Below are 14,791 nucleotides of genomic sequence, written 5' to 3'. Positions count from 1 at the left end.
TGACAGAGCAGTGAAAGACCTGAGTCGAAACAAGTCCCCGGGAGTAGACAACATTCCATTAGAACTACTGACAGCCTTGGGAGAGCCAGTCCTGACAAAACTCTACCATCTGGTGAGCAAGATCTATGAGACAGGCGAAATTCTCTCAGACTTCAAGAAGAATATAATTATTCCAATCCCAAAGAAAGCAGGTGTTCACAGATGTGAAAATTACCGAACTATCAGTTTAATAAGTCACAGCTGCAAAATACTAACGCGAATTCTTTATAGAAGAATGGAAAAACTGGTAGAAGCCGACCTCGGGGAAGATCAGTTTGGATTCCGTAGAAATGTTAGAACACATGAGGCAATACTGACCCTACGACTTATCTTAGAAGAAAGATTAAGGAAAGGCAAACCTACGTTTCTAGCATTTGTAGACTTAGAGAAAGCTTTTGACAATGTTGACTGGAATCCTCTCTATCAAATTCTAAAGGTGGCAGGAGTAAAATACAGGGAGCGAAAGGCTATTTACAATTTCTACAGAAAGCAGATGGCAGTTATAAGAGTCGAGGGGCATGAAAGGAAAGCAGCAGTTGGGAAGGGAGTGAGACAGGGTTGTAGCCTCTCCCCGATGCTCTTCAATCTGTATACTGAGTAAGCAGAAAAGGAAACCAAAAAAAAGTTCGGAGTAGGTATTAAAATCCATGGAGAAGAAATAAAAACTTTGAGGTTCACCGACGACATTGTAAGTCTGTCAGAGACAGCAGAGGACGTGGAAGAGCAGTTGAACGAAATGGACAGTGTCTTGAAAGGAGGGTATAAGATTAACATCAACAAAAGCAAAACGAGGATAGTGGAATGTAATCGAATTAAGTCGGGTGATGCTGAGGGAATTAGATTAGGAAATGAGACACTTAAAGTAGTAAAGGAGTTTTGCTATTTGGGGAGCAAAATAACTGATGATGGTCGAAGTAGAAAAGATATAAAATGTAGACTGACAATGGCAAGGAAAGCGTTACTGAAGAAGAGAAATTTGTTAACATCGAGTATTGATTTAAGTGTCAGGAAGTCGTTTCTGAAAGTATTTGTATGGAGTGTAGCCATGTATGGAAGTAAAACATGGACGATAAATAGTTTTGACAAGAAGAGAATAGAAGCTTTCGAAATGTGGTGCTACAAAAGAATGCTGAAGATTAGATGGGTAGATCACATAACTAATGAGGAGGTATTGACTAGAAGAAGGGATCGGTTGGTAGGACATGTTCTAAGGCATCAAGGGATCACCAATTTAGTACTGGAGGGCAGCGTGGAGGGTAAAAATCGTAGAGGGAGACCAAGAGATGAATACACTAAACAAATTCAGAAGGATGTAGGTTACAGTAGGTACAGGGAGATGAAGAAGCTTGCACAGGATAGAGTAGCATGGAGAGCTGCATCAAACCAGTCTCAGGACTGATGACCACAACAACAACAACAACAGGTATTTTAACGTGGTATTACAGTCGGCTCACAAGCGAAGGGACTGGCGATGAAGTGGGGATTTTCCCGTTCGACCATTTCACGCGTGTACCGTGAATATCAGGTATCCGGTAAAACATCAAGTCTCCGACATTGCTGCAAGCAAGAACGGGACCAACGACGACTGAAGAGAGTCGTTCAGTGCGACCAAAGTGCAACCCTTTTCCGACTTACTTGGGCAATTCCAGCAGGCAATGTGACACCCCACACGTCCAGAATTGCTACAGTGTGGCTCCAGGAATATTCTTTTGAGTTTCAACACTTCCACTGGCCACCAAACTCCTCAGACATGAACATTATTGAGCGTATTAGGACTGCCTTGCAACGTGCTGTTCAGAAGAGATCTCCACCCCCTCGTATTCTTACGGATTTGTGGGCAGCCCTGCAGGATTTATGGTGTCAATTGCCTCCAGCAGTACTTCAGACGTTAGTGGAGTCCATGTCACTACGTGCTGTGGCACTCTGCGTGCTCGCGGGGGCCCTACACGATATTAGGAAAGTGTTCAAGTTTCTTTGTCTCTTCGGTGTATATATAGTCATATACGCCACATATTTTATCTTAGTCAAATAATCTTACATCGCATTTAGACAAGAATAATACGTCTTGTTTTATTTTCAAACCTTACGTTAACATTTTCCACCTCTTGAAATGGGTATACTCTGTAGGCGCACTAAATTAAAATCTTTGATCCAACAAAATTTCACCAATTACTTATCTTTGTACCTGATAACGGCATAACAGCCGAAAACCGGTCTATGAAACAAATAAGATTCATTATTATATATTACAATATTCATTATTACATTAGTGTTGTGTGTGTTTTCACTCATTATTCTACCTAGAACCGACGGAACAGTCAATCAAGTAATAGCTCAGTAACACTTCTTTTGTGTTTAATAATGACTTTTCCTCAACATGAACGTACTGGCGTTTGTCTGCCAAGGAACCCACAATTCAGTCAAAACTCTTCTGAACTTTTCTATACGAACAAATGTTATTAGGAATAATCGACGTAGTACTTAATTAGTAGCTTTTCACCTTTGTTTTTTGCGGAATACCAGCGATCGCAACTGCTTGCTGAACCATTAGTTCTGATATCTACAGCACTCATCATAATATTATTACGGAAACAATGAGAGCTTGACGAAAAAATATTTGGAAACAGAGATTCGCCTTTAGGTTTTCCTTCTGCCCTTGTTGATACGGGTTCACGATTTAGCGATAAATATTGGTGTTTTACGTGAGCTTAAAGATTGTTCCATTTTGATTTATAAGTTAGTAAAGCTGCGCTTGTCAACAAGTCGAAAGTGCACGCAAGCAAAATCAAATATTATATCTTCTCTAACACTGAACACATACTCAGGATTTTATCCCGCTTCGACTATGTTGTGAAGTAAATCGCAAGTGTATGAACATTACTGTAAAGACGGAAACTCGGATCCTTCTTATGTCTGGGCACACAAACATTATAATGTGAAGATGGACCCGGTACAACTACAAACTCTGACGAATTCTCGGTTAGCTCAATTACATCACTTCATGTACAGACATAAATCATTAACGGACGGGACATGTTAACTCAATGCGAGATACAGGGGGACGGGACATGTTAACTCAATGCGAGATACAGGGGGGGGGGGGGGGGGGGACAGTACAAATCAATGGTACTATATAAGGATTTTAACAGTTAGTTGGGCTACATTGGACAGGGGTGGAACGATCGAATGAGCAGGGACAAAATTACCAATTTAAAAATTTGTTCTAAAATTGCGAAGTCACTCCAACTTGGTCACTGATAACCCAACATCAACTCTCTATACGATTATCCAAAGCGGCGTAAATACTTGCAACGAATTTATTTCCTTTCTGAAGCCAATATTTAATAATCATATTACAGCCATACTAATACTGACAATAAAATTTATAATTTAACATCTTAAAATCTCAACCTTTTATGCTAGCCTCTCAATTGTTATTCTTCGTTAGAAATTTCAATTACCTGAATTAACCTACACCAATATTCAGCTGTCTTCTTTCCTCACTTACTCACGAGGCAGAATAAGCGTAACCAAATCAACTACTAACTCTTTAAACTTACGGGAATATACAAGTGAATATGGAAGTAAATATACTAATATTGTTTAGACGTGTAGAAGAGATAATGGCAACAAAATGACCTTCATGTTCGCCAACATTAGTTTTGACACAATCAGAAGTGGACCATCGCTTCCTTTTTGGTAATGTCTGGTTGTGTCACGATCGCCGCACAATCACACATCTTGGCTGATTGATTTGGGGTAGGGGAGCACATAGCGTTGTCATCGATACCATCGGACTACGAAAGAATGAGGAAGGAAATCGGACGTGGCCTTTCAAAGGAACCATATCGGCACATGCCTGAAGCAGTTTAGGGGAAACACGGAAAACCTAAATCAGGATGGCCGGACGCAGGTTTGAATCGACGTCCTACTTAATGCAAGTCCAATGTGTTAGCCACTGCGCCACCTCGCTCGGTCATACATCTTGTCCATGTGCTCCATCCGTCTACCTCAGCCCACATAAATGTAAGACAATACCAGCTCTTACACCTGAAACAGTTTGTTATCACAGACCAGAAACAGCAACAACTTTTAGAAAGCAAATAGTTTCTACTGCAACCACTTCCACCAGGGTCTCCGCAAGCTGCCATTTCTTTTTCAAGTCATCGGTCCTCTGATTGGTTTGATGTGGCCCGCCCACGAATTCCCCTCCTGTGCCAAACTCGCAACGTACGTCGTCAGTTATATGCTGGATGTATTCCAATCTCTGTTTTCCTCTATAGTTTTTACCCTCTACGGCTTCCTCTAGTACCACGGAAGTTATTACCTGATGTCTTAACAGATGTCCTGTCATCCTGTCCCTTCTTCTTGATCTTGTTTCCCATATATTCCTTTCCTCGGTGATTCTGCGGAGAACCTCCTCTTTTCTTATTCTATCAGACCTCCTAATTTTCAACATCTTCCGTAGCACCACATTTCATATGATTCTATGATATTCTATTCCGGTTTTCCCACAGTCCTCGTTCCACTACCATACAATCCTGTGATCCAAACGTACATTCTCAGAAATTTCTTCCTCAAATTAAGGCCAGTGTTTGATACCTATAAGCTTCTCTTGGCCAGGAACGACACTTTTGCCAGTACTAGTGGGTTGTTTATTTCCTGCTTGCTTCGTCCGTCATGGGTTTCTGTGCTGCCTTGATAGCAGAATTCCTTAAGTTCGTCTGCTTCGTGATCGTCCATTCTGACGTTACGTTTGTCGCAGTTCTCATTGCTCCTACTTCACATTGCTCCTACTTCTCATTACTTTCATTTTATTCGATTTATTCTCAGTCCATATTCGATATTGATTAGACTGTTAATTCCATTCATCACACCCTGTAATTCTTCTTCAGTTTCACTGAGGATAGCAATGTCATCAGCGAAGCCCGCAGCTCGTGGTCGTGCGGTAGCGTTCTCGCTTCCCACGCCCGGGTTCCCGGGTTCGATTCCCGGCGGGGTCAGGGATTTTCTCTGCCTCGTGATGGCTGGGTGCTGTGTGATGTCCTTAGGTTAGTTAGGTTTAAGTAGTTCTAAGTTCTAGGGGACTGATGATCATAGATGTTAGGTCCCATAGTGCTCAGAGCCATTTGAACCATTTTTTCATCGGCGAATCTTATCATCGACATCATGTCACCTTGAAGTTTAATCGCGCTCTTGAAGCCTTCCTTTATTTGTCCCATTTCTTCTTCGATGTATAGACTGAAAAGTAGGAGAAAGATTACTTCTCTGTCTTACGCCCTTTTTAATCCAAACACTTCATTCTCGATCTTCCAGTCTCATTGTTTCCTCTTGGCTCTTGTGCATGCTGTATACACCCATCTTTCCCTACAGCTTACCCCTATTTTTCTCAGACTTTCAAACATCTTTCATCATTTTACACTGTCGAACGCTTTCTTTGCATTTATTCATATTGTCGAAGCTCTGTTCTAATTAATTACTTACAATGACACTGCAGACCGTGCCAAAGTGTCATGAAAAAACAAATTGTTACGTAACTATGAAAATTTTACGTAAGTCCGGTAAGCGATTTGAACCACCTACTTTTCCATTATTATTTTCAATACCCCTTCTGCTTTTTATAAAAAAGTAAAATATCAATAATATTTTTTCGCTATCTCATCAGAAAAGTACAGCCACACACTATGCACAAAAAATTACAAGATCAATGCTCCAATTTTGGAGTAATAACAGAACTGACAGCCAACAAGTTTTTTTAGGTTTTCTATTGCACTGATTCACATATTGTCGAATCAGTTCTAATTAATTACGCTACAGTGACCCAGTATAACAGGCTGTCTCATGCATTGATATTTAGATACACACAAGGGTTTGAGAACCTGCATGAATTGGAGGAAATTAAGCACTGGCATGCATAAATTTCATCTGCATATGAACACAGCGTCAGTATATGTGTGCAATGACTGGCATTTTACTCAAACACACTTGCAAATTTATCTAGCACTTGTCTCGTAAACACATGGCTTTAAAATCGCAGAAATTATTTCCACAATACAAGCTTTTATAATACCATGTCTCGATGTTTTTCAACATATAAAGTACTTCACATCAATAAAACATTTAAAATTATGCATTTGTTGTACATACCTCCGAAAAGTAACTGATCCTCCTTTCACAAACTTGTGTTTAGATCTGTAGCAATGACAATACTGCACCATAGCTGTTATTAAAACTCAAACGTGCAAAACGTAGATAAAACAAGGCGAATACGTGTAATATTCAAGTTTCGTTATTACTGCAAATTGTAAAGATGCACCATCATCCACGTGACTAGCCCGGTTTCACGTTGTTAAATGCGCAGTAGCCTATGCTCACTCCATAGATATACATTATGTCCATAGCCACCGATCTTCCTCCTTTCGAAACTCACCCATTAGACAGACAAACCTCTTTCCTCTTCAGAAAAATTCGACATACATAGGCAGAGCAGACGAACCAACTCATATCGGTTAGTGTCAACCTAGATCATCGTGCCTTATACGGCACATGATGGAGGAATAAATTTTTTCATATTACCGGTTTCGTCATTCAGCTATAGAGTTTGGAAGGTTAATGAATTGTCTTTATAGCCCATAATCTTCTGCAGAGTGGAAGATTTATTCGGGAAGAGAAATACTGGTTACGACAAAGGATATTAATGAATATAAATAATGTGAAACAGTTGCCAAAATATCACAATTCTTTTAATACGGCTCTGCATGGTGTTATAGTTGGAACACAACCGAAATTACATGTTGTCTTCTTTGTTTAGGGCTTCTTTTTATGCAGTTGCAGATATGCCATTGGTATTTGTTAATTATCGTCTTTTGCAACTGTCATGGAAGTCTTATAAGACCAGATGCGTTTCGGTTTATTCTAGAGTATTTTCAGTGGTCAGTGTAACAATATGGTTTTTTCCTCTTACAATTATGTTTGCTAGGATCATGAACAGTTCGCAAGGTTTACTTACTACTATAAACATTTTTGATTCTTATCGCTATTCACGGTTTTACTGTTGTTTATGTCATTATTCTCGTTCTTCCACGTGTATGTATTGGGTTTCACCACACTGTACTCTCAGTGCACTTAATATTTCACGTTTCAATGTTGAGAAGAACTACTATGCTCTCTCTATTTCGTGTGTTTTATTTTGCTGCTATGGGATGTGGTCGTCTTTTGTTTGTTTTGGTAAAGGTGGCAGCATCTGTTATCGCTCTGTGAATGTTTATATTTTCCGACTAGAAAAGACAGCAGTGACTCCAACCACTACCAAAACAAACAAAAGACGAACACATCCCGCAATAGCAAGACGAAACACACGAAATGGCGAGATGACAGTAGTTCTTCTCAACACAGAAACGTGAATATTTAGTGCAGTGAAAGTGCGGTGTGCTGAATATCCAAACATTCACGTAGAAGAACAAGAAGAATGAAGCAAACAACACAAAACCATGAATAATAATGATAAGGATTAAAATGTTTACTGTAGTAAGTAAAGCATGCGATGCGTTCATGATCCTAGCAAACAAACTCATCATCATCATCATCATCATCATCATTTAAGACTGATTATGCCTTTCAGCGTTCAGTCTGGAGCATAGCCCCCCTTATACAGTTCCTCCATGATCCCCTATTCAGTGCTAACATTGGTGCCTCTTCTGATGTTAAACCTATTACTTCAAAATCATTCTTAACCGAATCCAGGTACCTTCTCCTCGGTCTGCCCCGACTCCTCCTACCCTCTACTGCTGAATCCATGAGTCTCTTGGGTAACCTTGCTTCTCCCATGCGTGTAACATGACCCCACCATCTAAGCCTGTTCGCCCTGACTGCTACATCTATAGAGTTCATTCCCAGTTTTTCTTTGATTTCCTCATTGTGTACACCCTCCTGCCATTGTTCCCATCTACTAGTACCTGCAATCATCCTAGCTACTTTCATATCCGTAACCTCAACCTTGTTGATAAGGTAACCTGAATCCACCCAGCTTTCGCTCCCATACAAAAAAGTTGGTCGAAAGATTGAACGGTGCACAGATAACTTAGTCTTGGTACTGACTTCCTTCTTGCAGAAGAGAGTAGATCGTAGCTGAGCGCTCACTGCATTAGCTTTGCTACACCTCGCTTCCAGTTCTTTCACTATGTTGCCATCCTGGGAGAATATGCATCCTAAGTACTTGAAACCGTCCACCTGTTCTAACTTTGTTCCTCCTATTTGGCACTCAATCCGTTTATATTTCTTTCCCACTGACATTACTTTCGTTTTGGAGATGCTAATCTTCATACCATAGTCCTTACATTTCTGATCTAGCTCTGAAATATTACTTTGCAAACTTTCAATCGAATCTGCCATCACAACTAAGTCATCCGCATATGCAAGACTGCTTATTTTGTGTTCACATATCTTAATCTCACCCAGCCAGTCTATTGTTTTCAACATATGATCCATAAATAATATGAACAACAGTGGAGACAGGTTGCAGCCTGTCTTACCCCTGAAACTACTCTGAACCATGAACTCAATTTACCGTCAACTCTAACTGCTGCCTGACTATCCATGTAAAGACCTTTAATTGCTTGCAAAAGTTTGCCTCCTATTCCATAATCTTGTAGAACAGACAATAACTTCCTCCTAGGAAACCGGTCATATGCCTTTTCTAGATCTATAAAGCATAGATACAATTCCCTGTTCCACTCATAACACTTCTCCATTATATGCCGTAAGCTAAAGATGTGGTCCTGACAACCTCTAAGAGGCCTAAACCCACACTGATTTTCATCCAATTGGTCCTCAACTAATACTCGCACTTTCCTTTCAACAATACCTGCGAAGATTTTGCCCACAACGCTGATTAAAGAGATACCTCTGTAGTTGTTACAATCTTTTCTGTTTCCATGTTTAAAGATTGGTGTGATTACTGCTTTTGTCCAGTCTGATGGAACCTGTCCCGACTCCCAGGCCATTTCAATTATCCTGTGTAGCCATTTAGGACCTGACATTCCACTGTATTTGATGAGTTCCGACTTAATATCATCCACCCCAGCCGCTTTATTGCACTGCAATCTATTGACCATTTTTTCCACTTCCTCAAATGTGATCCTATTTCCATCATCATTCCTGTCCCATTCTACCTCGAAATCTGAAACATTACTGATCGCATTTTCACCTACATTGAGCAACTCTTCAAAATATTCCCTCCATCTGCCCAAGGCATCCACAGGATTCACCAGCAGTTTACCTGACCTGTCCAAAATACTTGTCATTTCCTTCTTACCTCCCTTTCGAAGACTGCTAATTACACTCCAGAATGGTTTTCCAGCAGCTTGACCCATAGTCTCCAACCTGTTTCCAAAGTCTTCCCACGATTTCTTCTTCGATGCTGCAATTATCTGTTTGGCTTTGTTTCTTTCTTCAACATAGCTTTCTCTATCTACCTGGGTTCTGGTATGTAGCCATTTTTGATACGCCTTCTTTTTCCTTTTACAGGCTGCCTTGACTGTATCATTCATTCCAGCAAGCTGTTTGCTTCATCCTACTTTTACACACTACTGTTCCAAGACATTCTTTAGCCACTTCTAGTACTGTGTCCCTGTACTTTGTCCATTCCTTTTCCAATGACTGTAATTGACTACATTCAACTAACTGGTACCTTTCTGAGATCGCTGTTATGTACTTGTGCCTGATTTCCTTATCCTGAAGTTTCTCCACTCTTATCCTCCTACATACGGACCTGACCTCCTGCACTTTCGGCCTCACAATCCCAATTTCACTGCAAACTGCAAACAAACTTGTAAGGTAAAAAAAACCACACTACTGCTGATGCTTTAGAATAAAGTGAAACGCGTCTGGTCTTAATAAGACTTTCTTTAGAGCTATAAAAGTCGGTAATTAACATATAAAACATGCATTATAATTCTTATAATATTTCACGGATTTTTTTCCTAAAAAGTGATTCTGTAACTCATCAGTGAAGTGAATATGTAGAATAAATTACGCTTTTTTCATTTTTAGCCGGCCGTTGTGGCTGAGCGGTTCTAGGCGCTTCCGTCTGGAACCCCGCGACCGCTACGGTCGCAGGTTCGAATCCTGCCTCGGGCATGGATGAGTGTGATGTCCTTAGGTTAGTTAGGTTTAAGTAGTTCTAAATTCTAGGGGACTGATGACCTCAGAAGTTAAGTCCCATAGTGCTCAGAGCCATTTGAATCATCATTTTTAAGTCACTCCATCGTACGCAGCCAATCTGAATACGGAAATACCTATTCACGTGCTTGTGCTGCGAAGAATATTTCATGACTCTTAAGACGTCATTTGAAGCATATGCGGCAAAGTTTTCCTCGCGAACTCTGTATCTTCGGTGCGGGGACTTCGATGTGTGGTCCCTCTGGTCATTGATGATGCCCCCTGTGGAGAGATATGTTGCTGTTTAATTACCATAATTGTAAACTAAGCTAAAATTGTCGGAATCAAGTATTGTCGACTGATCTCTGGATTGTTGATAACACATTTAAATCAAAGTTTCAATTGCGTATTCTGTCTTCTGGGATTTAGCACTTATCATAAGGAAACAGTGTGTACCGTGTTTGCACAGAGTAGCTCAGTTAAAAGTAGCCCGCGAATGCAAGCGTAAACAGCTGCAACAGTGGACAGTTTTATATAGTAATCGATTGTCTGCATTCTTCTGTTAGCATTTCAGTTTATTTCATCAGCGAAGTTAGACGTTTCTCTTTGAGGTCTCCAAAATTATTTTCTCGGCAGAAGAAAGAACTGAAATTGTGGAAGTATATGTGAAAACAGGTTTGGTTAAGGAAACTCGCGAAGTTTTCGGGGTCAAGTATCCGGATGGAGGGCTACCAGCAAAGAGAGCGGTACGGAATCTGTATAAAACTGCCGCACCTTCAGACCTGTGCAAAATGTGAACCGACAAAGAATTCCTTCAGTTCGTACACCAGAAGTTGTTGCAAACATTTGCCGAGGGATTATTCAGAGCCCAAAGAAGTCTACACGTAAATTGGTCCAACAGGCGTACGAGAGTAGGACTAGTTGCCAATGGGTACAGAAAAAAGTATTAATTTGAAGCCACATCTTATGACGGTTGTGCAGCAATTACGGAAGGTTGACAGTCAGAAACATGCAGATTACTGCACGTGGCTTTTGAATAACATCAACCATGGTTTGTTGGCCCCTTTTGATTACACCATGAGTGATGTAGTATAGTTCCATCTTCCCGGTCACGTGAATTCACAGAATACGAGGCACTGGGCAACGGACCCACTACATGATGAAAAAATCGGTATTTGGTGCGGTGTAACAGGAACGCGCATTATTGCACCGATATTTTTGACACTACCCTCAACACGGTTGCATACATGGAAATTTTTTGTACATTTTGTGCTTAACTCACTGAATATGAAAGACAATACTGTTTCTCCCAGCAAGATGGTGTAACATGCTATAAGTCTGAGGTATTCCTGAAGAGTCCATAATGTCTTCACTGAGGAACGAACTGTCAGCAAACATTATGGCCATCACGTTTGCCGGATTTCACAACATTACCGAACATTACTCCGGGTGTATTTGAATATGCTTAGACGTGCACAGCTCTGTATTGATACTGCATAGGGTCACTTTCAACATAAATGTATTTTTCATTATAAATAAATGGTAAGTCCATTTTAGCTGTTCGGTTCTGCAATTTTGTTTCATTTCCGTTGTACTTACACTGTCTAGTTTTATCTGAGCAACCCCGTATTTACGTGTAAGTGTTCTAAGGAAGGAATAAGGACCTGTAAGGGTTGTAGAGTGTGAGCTGTAAGGGAGACAGCGATCAGTATCTGATGGCTGTGGCTGCGTGCGCAGGTTGCCGGCACGAGGGCGTCACGGTACCGGAGGGCGGTGTGGTGGCGACCGCGGAGCCGTGCCTATCGTGCCGCTGCTCCTCGGGGTCGCTGCAGTGCCGCCTGCAAGTGTGCCCCCGTATGCCACAGCCGCAGCAGCTGCCGCCGGGCTGTCGCCTGCAGCTTCAACCGGGGAAATGCTGTCCGCAGCTCGTTTGCGGTCAGTCGCTACTGCTGGAACGCTCTCTCTACCTTCAGTTATTGCACTAATTCGCCTGCCCTACGCAGAGTGTTTAAAAGTCTTTGCATCAAACGTCTAGGGGTGACAGCTTACGTCGCGGGGAACAACTCTTGTTAGTGACAAAACGTTCACTGATGCTTCTTGGCGACGCTAGGGATCATTATTTTACTTAGCTAACCAGCAGATTAAAACTGTGTTCCGTACCGAAACTCGAAGGCGGGACCTTTGCCTTTCACGGGCGAGTGCCCTACCGACTGAGCTATCCAAGCAAGACTGACGACTCGTCCTCACAGCTTTATTTCCGCCGATATCTTCTCTCCTACCTCCCAGACTTCACAGAAGCTCTCCCGCTAAATTTGCAAGACTTGCTAGCACTCCTGCAAGAGAGGATAGTGTTGCAGTTTTGGCAGGAGAGCCTGTGTCAATTTTTGGAAGGTAGGAGAGGATGTATCGGCGAAAGTAAAGCTGTGAGGACGGGTCATCATTCGTACTTGGATAGCGTAGTCGGCAGAGCATTTGCCAGCGAAAGGCAAACGTCCCGAATTCGAGTCTCGGTCCGACACACAGTTTTAATCTATCAGGAAACTGTATATCAGCGCACACTCCGCTGCAGAGATAAAATTTCATTCTGGCATTTTATTATTAATTGCGGAAAAATATCTTTCTCCCTTTAGAGAAACACATTCTTAATGTTCTCTTCTTGAAAAATAATTCCACCAAATTATAGCAGTATGCAGATGCAGCACAAATGGTTACTAGATGGTACTAGTTTGGTGAAAACTCGACATCCCAGGACTGTTGAATTTATTAAATCGACGCCTAACATCGTCGGGAAGCGTCAGCGAAAAATTTATCCCTAGCAAAATTTGTTCCCCATGACGTGTTCTATCACTCCTAGACGTTTGATGTGAAGACGTATATATCGGTCATTAGAACGGAATGTCGGTCTTTTGACGAGCTGATCTACAGAATAAATTGAATTACTCACACTGCGCGAAGTGTTAGGTGTCGTTGTTTAGCCAAATTATACTACTGTTAATTCTCACTGAAACGAGCAAACGCACTGAATTTTGTCAGACTGAACTTTCCACGTAGGTTTAATCTGCCCTGTAATAGTTGTTGATGTTGTTTTTAGGAAAAAAAATATCGTATGACCACGAAGAGAAGACGACCTAGTCCACTCTTATCTATTCACTTCGGAAAATACTAGTAAATACACAGTTTAAAATTGATTGCTATCCTCAGCGGTAAATATGTGCGATGACTTAGTGGTCAGGTGTTGATTAAATTTAAGAAAAATATAGTCCTGTAGCATTACTAACTGGTAGACCCAAAGAGGTGTAATTACAGTCCTCTCATTTCAGCATTTTCATTTTTGTGGTGACTTATTCCACTATTTCATAAATTGAGGAATCTGTGTATCGCGTACAACTGCAAACTACTCTCACTGCGCCGTCAAGAATATAGTGCTATGTTTGTATTGTTATCAAGCAGAGAGATCAGAGACGGGTATGATTTGGTACTGGTACATCGCCTGCACTTTCTGATGAGTATCAGAGAAACCACTGAAGTTAAGGTCTCCGCCCATTAGTCGGATAACCACCGACACTTTTACATCTCCCATCCACATACTGCACTGCCAACAGATCTGGAATTCAACTAAGGGCGTCGGAGCACATTTTGGTGAATAGGAGCGGTAGCCACCAGCTTTCCACTTGCTGGTAAAATTGTAAAAGTGAATATTCCTCATAGTAACAGAATTTCAGACAGTTATCGCTGCAAGAACATTATGTCTCTTAATAAGCAGCCTGTGTGGCTATTACGTTTACGCAAATGCAGCTAAAGGTACAGGGGAACATGGTCGAGGAGTGAGCGTACACATTGTATCAGAATAGCAGAGTAATACAGTGCAGTGAAGTCGCTTATTTTATGCTATGCACTCGCCCATGCATCACAGAGCTATAAACACAATGTCATAATGATGACAGACTTAGCACACAAACAGACTACAACATGGGATACCCACGGCTCTCTTACAGTGGCACTTTAGCTACATCGTGATGAATTTTACGATGGAGATTATGTTAACGTGTTCAGCACGTCTTATGTAGCACCCTGTTGTCAATCTTCTCTTTCGTGGGATTTGGCGAAAGGTTTGTAAATGTGACTTCTCAACCAGAATCTGATATACAGTTTTCATTAGTTACTTATGTTTTGGACGTTTATCATTACGATCGACTCCACAGAAAGCTGTTTTGTCACCTGGTTACAAGATAGAAATGGTAGGGGTGTGACGTGAGGCGACTCTTACGCAGACACGGAAGCCTGAACTGCCCCGCATGCATAAAAGATGACCACATCAGCATATTCCTCGTCCGTAAAACGCTCACGTACAAATAATGTGGACTGCGGCGGCGCCCTGGCGTGGGAGACTAGTTAGGCAAGGTCTCGGGTAAAAATATACATAAATATAAAAATTCGTATTTTTAAAAATCAGTTATTACTGGATGACAGAACAGCAGCGACGAAGAAAAAAACAGCGAATAATTTATAGACCGAACGCCTGTAATCTTATTCTGAAATAATGCTGTGCCTCACTACAGCATAGAAGCGCGATGCATCTTCACGCTGCTGCTTG

General features: G+C 41.3%; 1 protein-coding gene and 1 long non-coding RNA gene across 3 annotated transcripts in view; one reads left to right on the top strand and one right to left on the bottom strand.

The window, feature by feature from the left end:
- The window catches only part of LOC126175750 (uncharacterized), a 443,006-nt gene that overhangs the window by 175,955 nt on the left and 252,260 nt on the right, over window positions 1-14,791 (top strand). The window contains exon 2 of one of the 2 annotated variants that reach the window (XM_049922719.1): window positions 11,935-12,132. The exons of the other annotated variant lie outside the window; for it this stretch is intronic. Coding sequence (XP_049778676.1) covers window positions 11,935-12,132 — 198 coding nt within the window. The remainder of the gene's footprint in view (window positions 1-11,934; window positions 12,133-14,791) is intronic. 2 annotated transcript variants of the gene reach the window in all.
- LOC126175788 (uncharacterized) overlaps window positions 1-14,791 on the bottom strand; it is a 510,800-nt gene that overhangs the window by 289,810 nt on the left and 206,199 nt on the right. The gene's annotated exons all lie outside the window — the stretch shown is intronic.

The sequence above is a fragment of the Schistocerca cancellata genome, chromosome 1 (assembly GCF_023864275.1).
Source record: "Schistocerca cancellata isolate TAMUIC-IGC-003103 chromosome 1, iqSchCanc2.1, whole genome shotgun sequence".
Taxonomy (NCBI): Eukaryota; Metazoa; Arthropoda; class Insecta; order Orthoptera; family Acrididae; genus Schistocerca; species Schistocerca cancellata.
The sequence above is the reverse complement of the archived record's forward strand: the minus strand, read 5'-3'. Positions and strand labels throughout refer to the sequence as shown.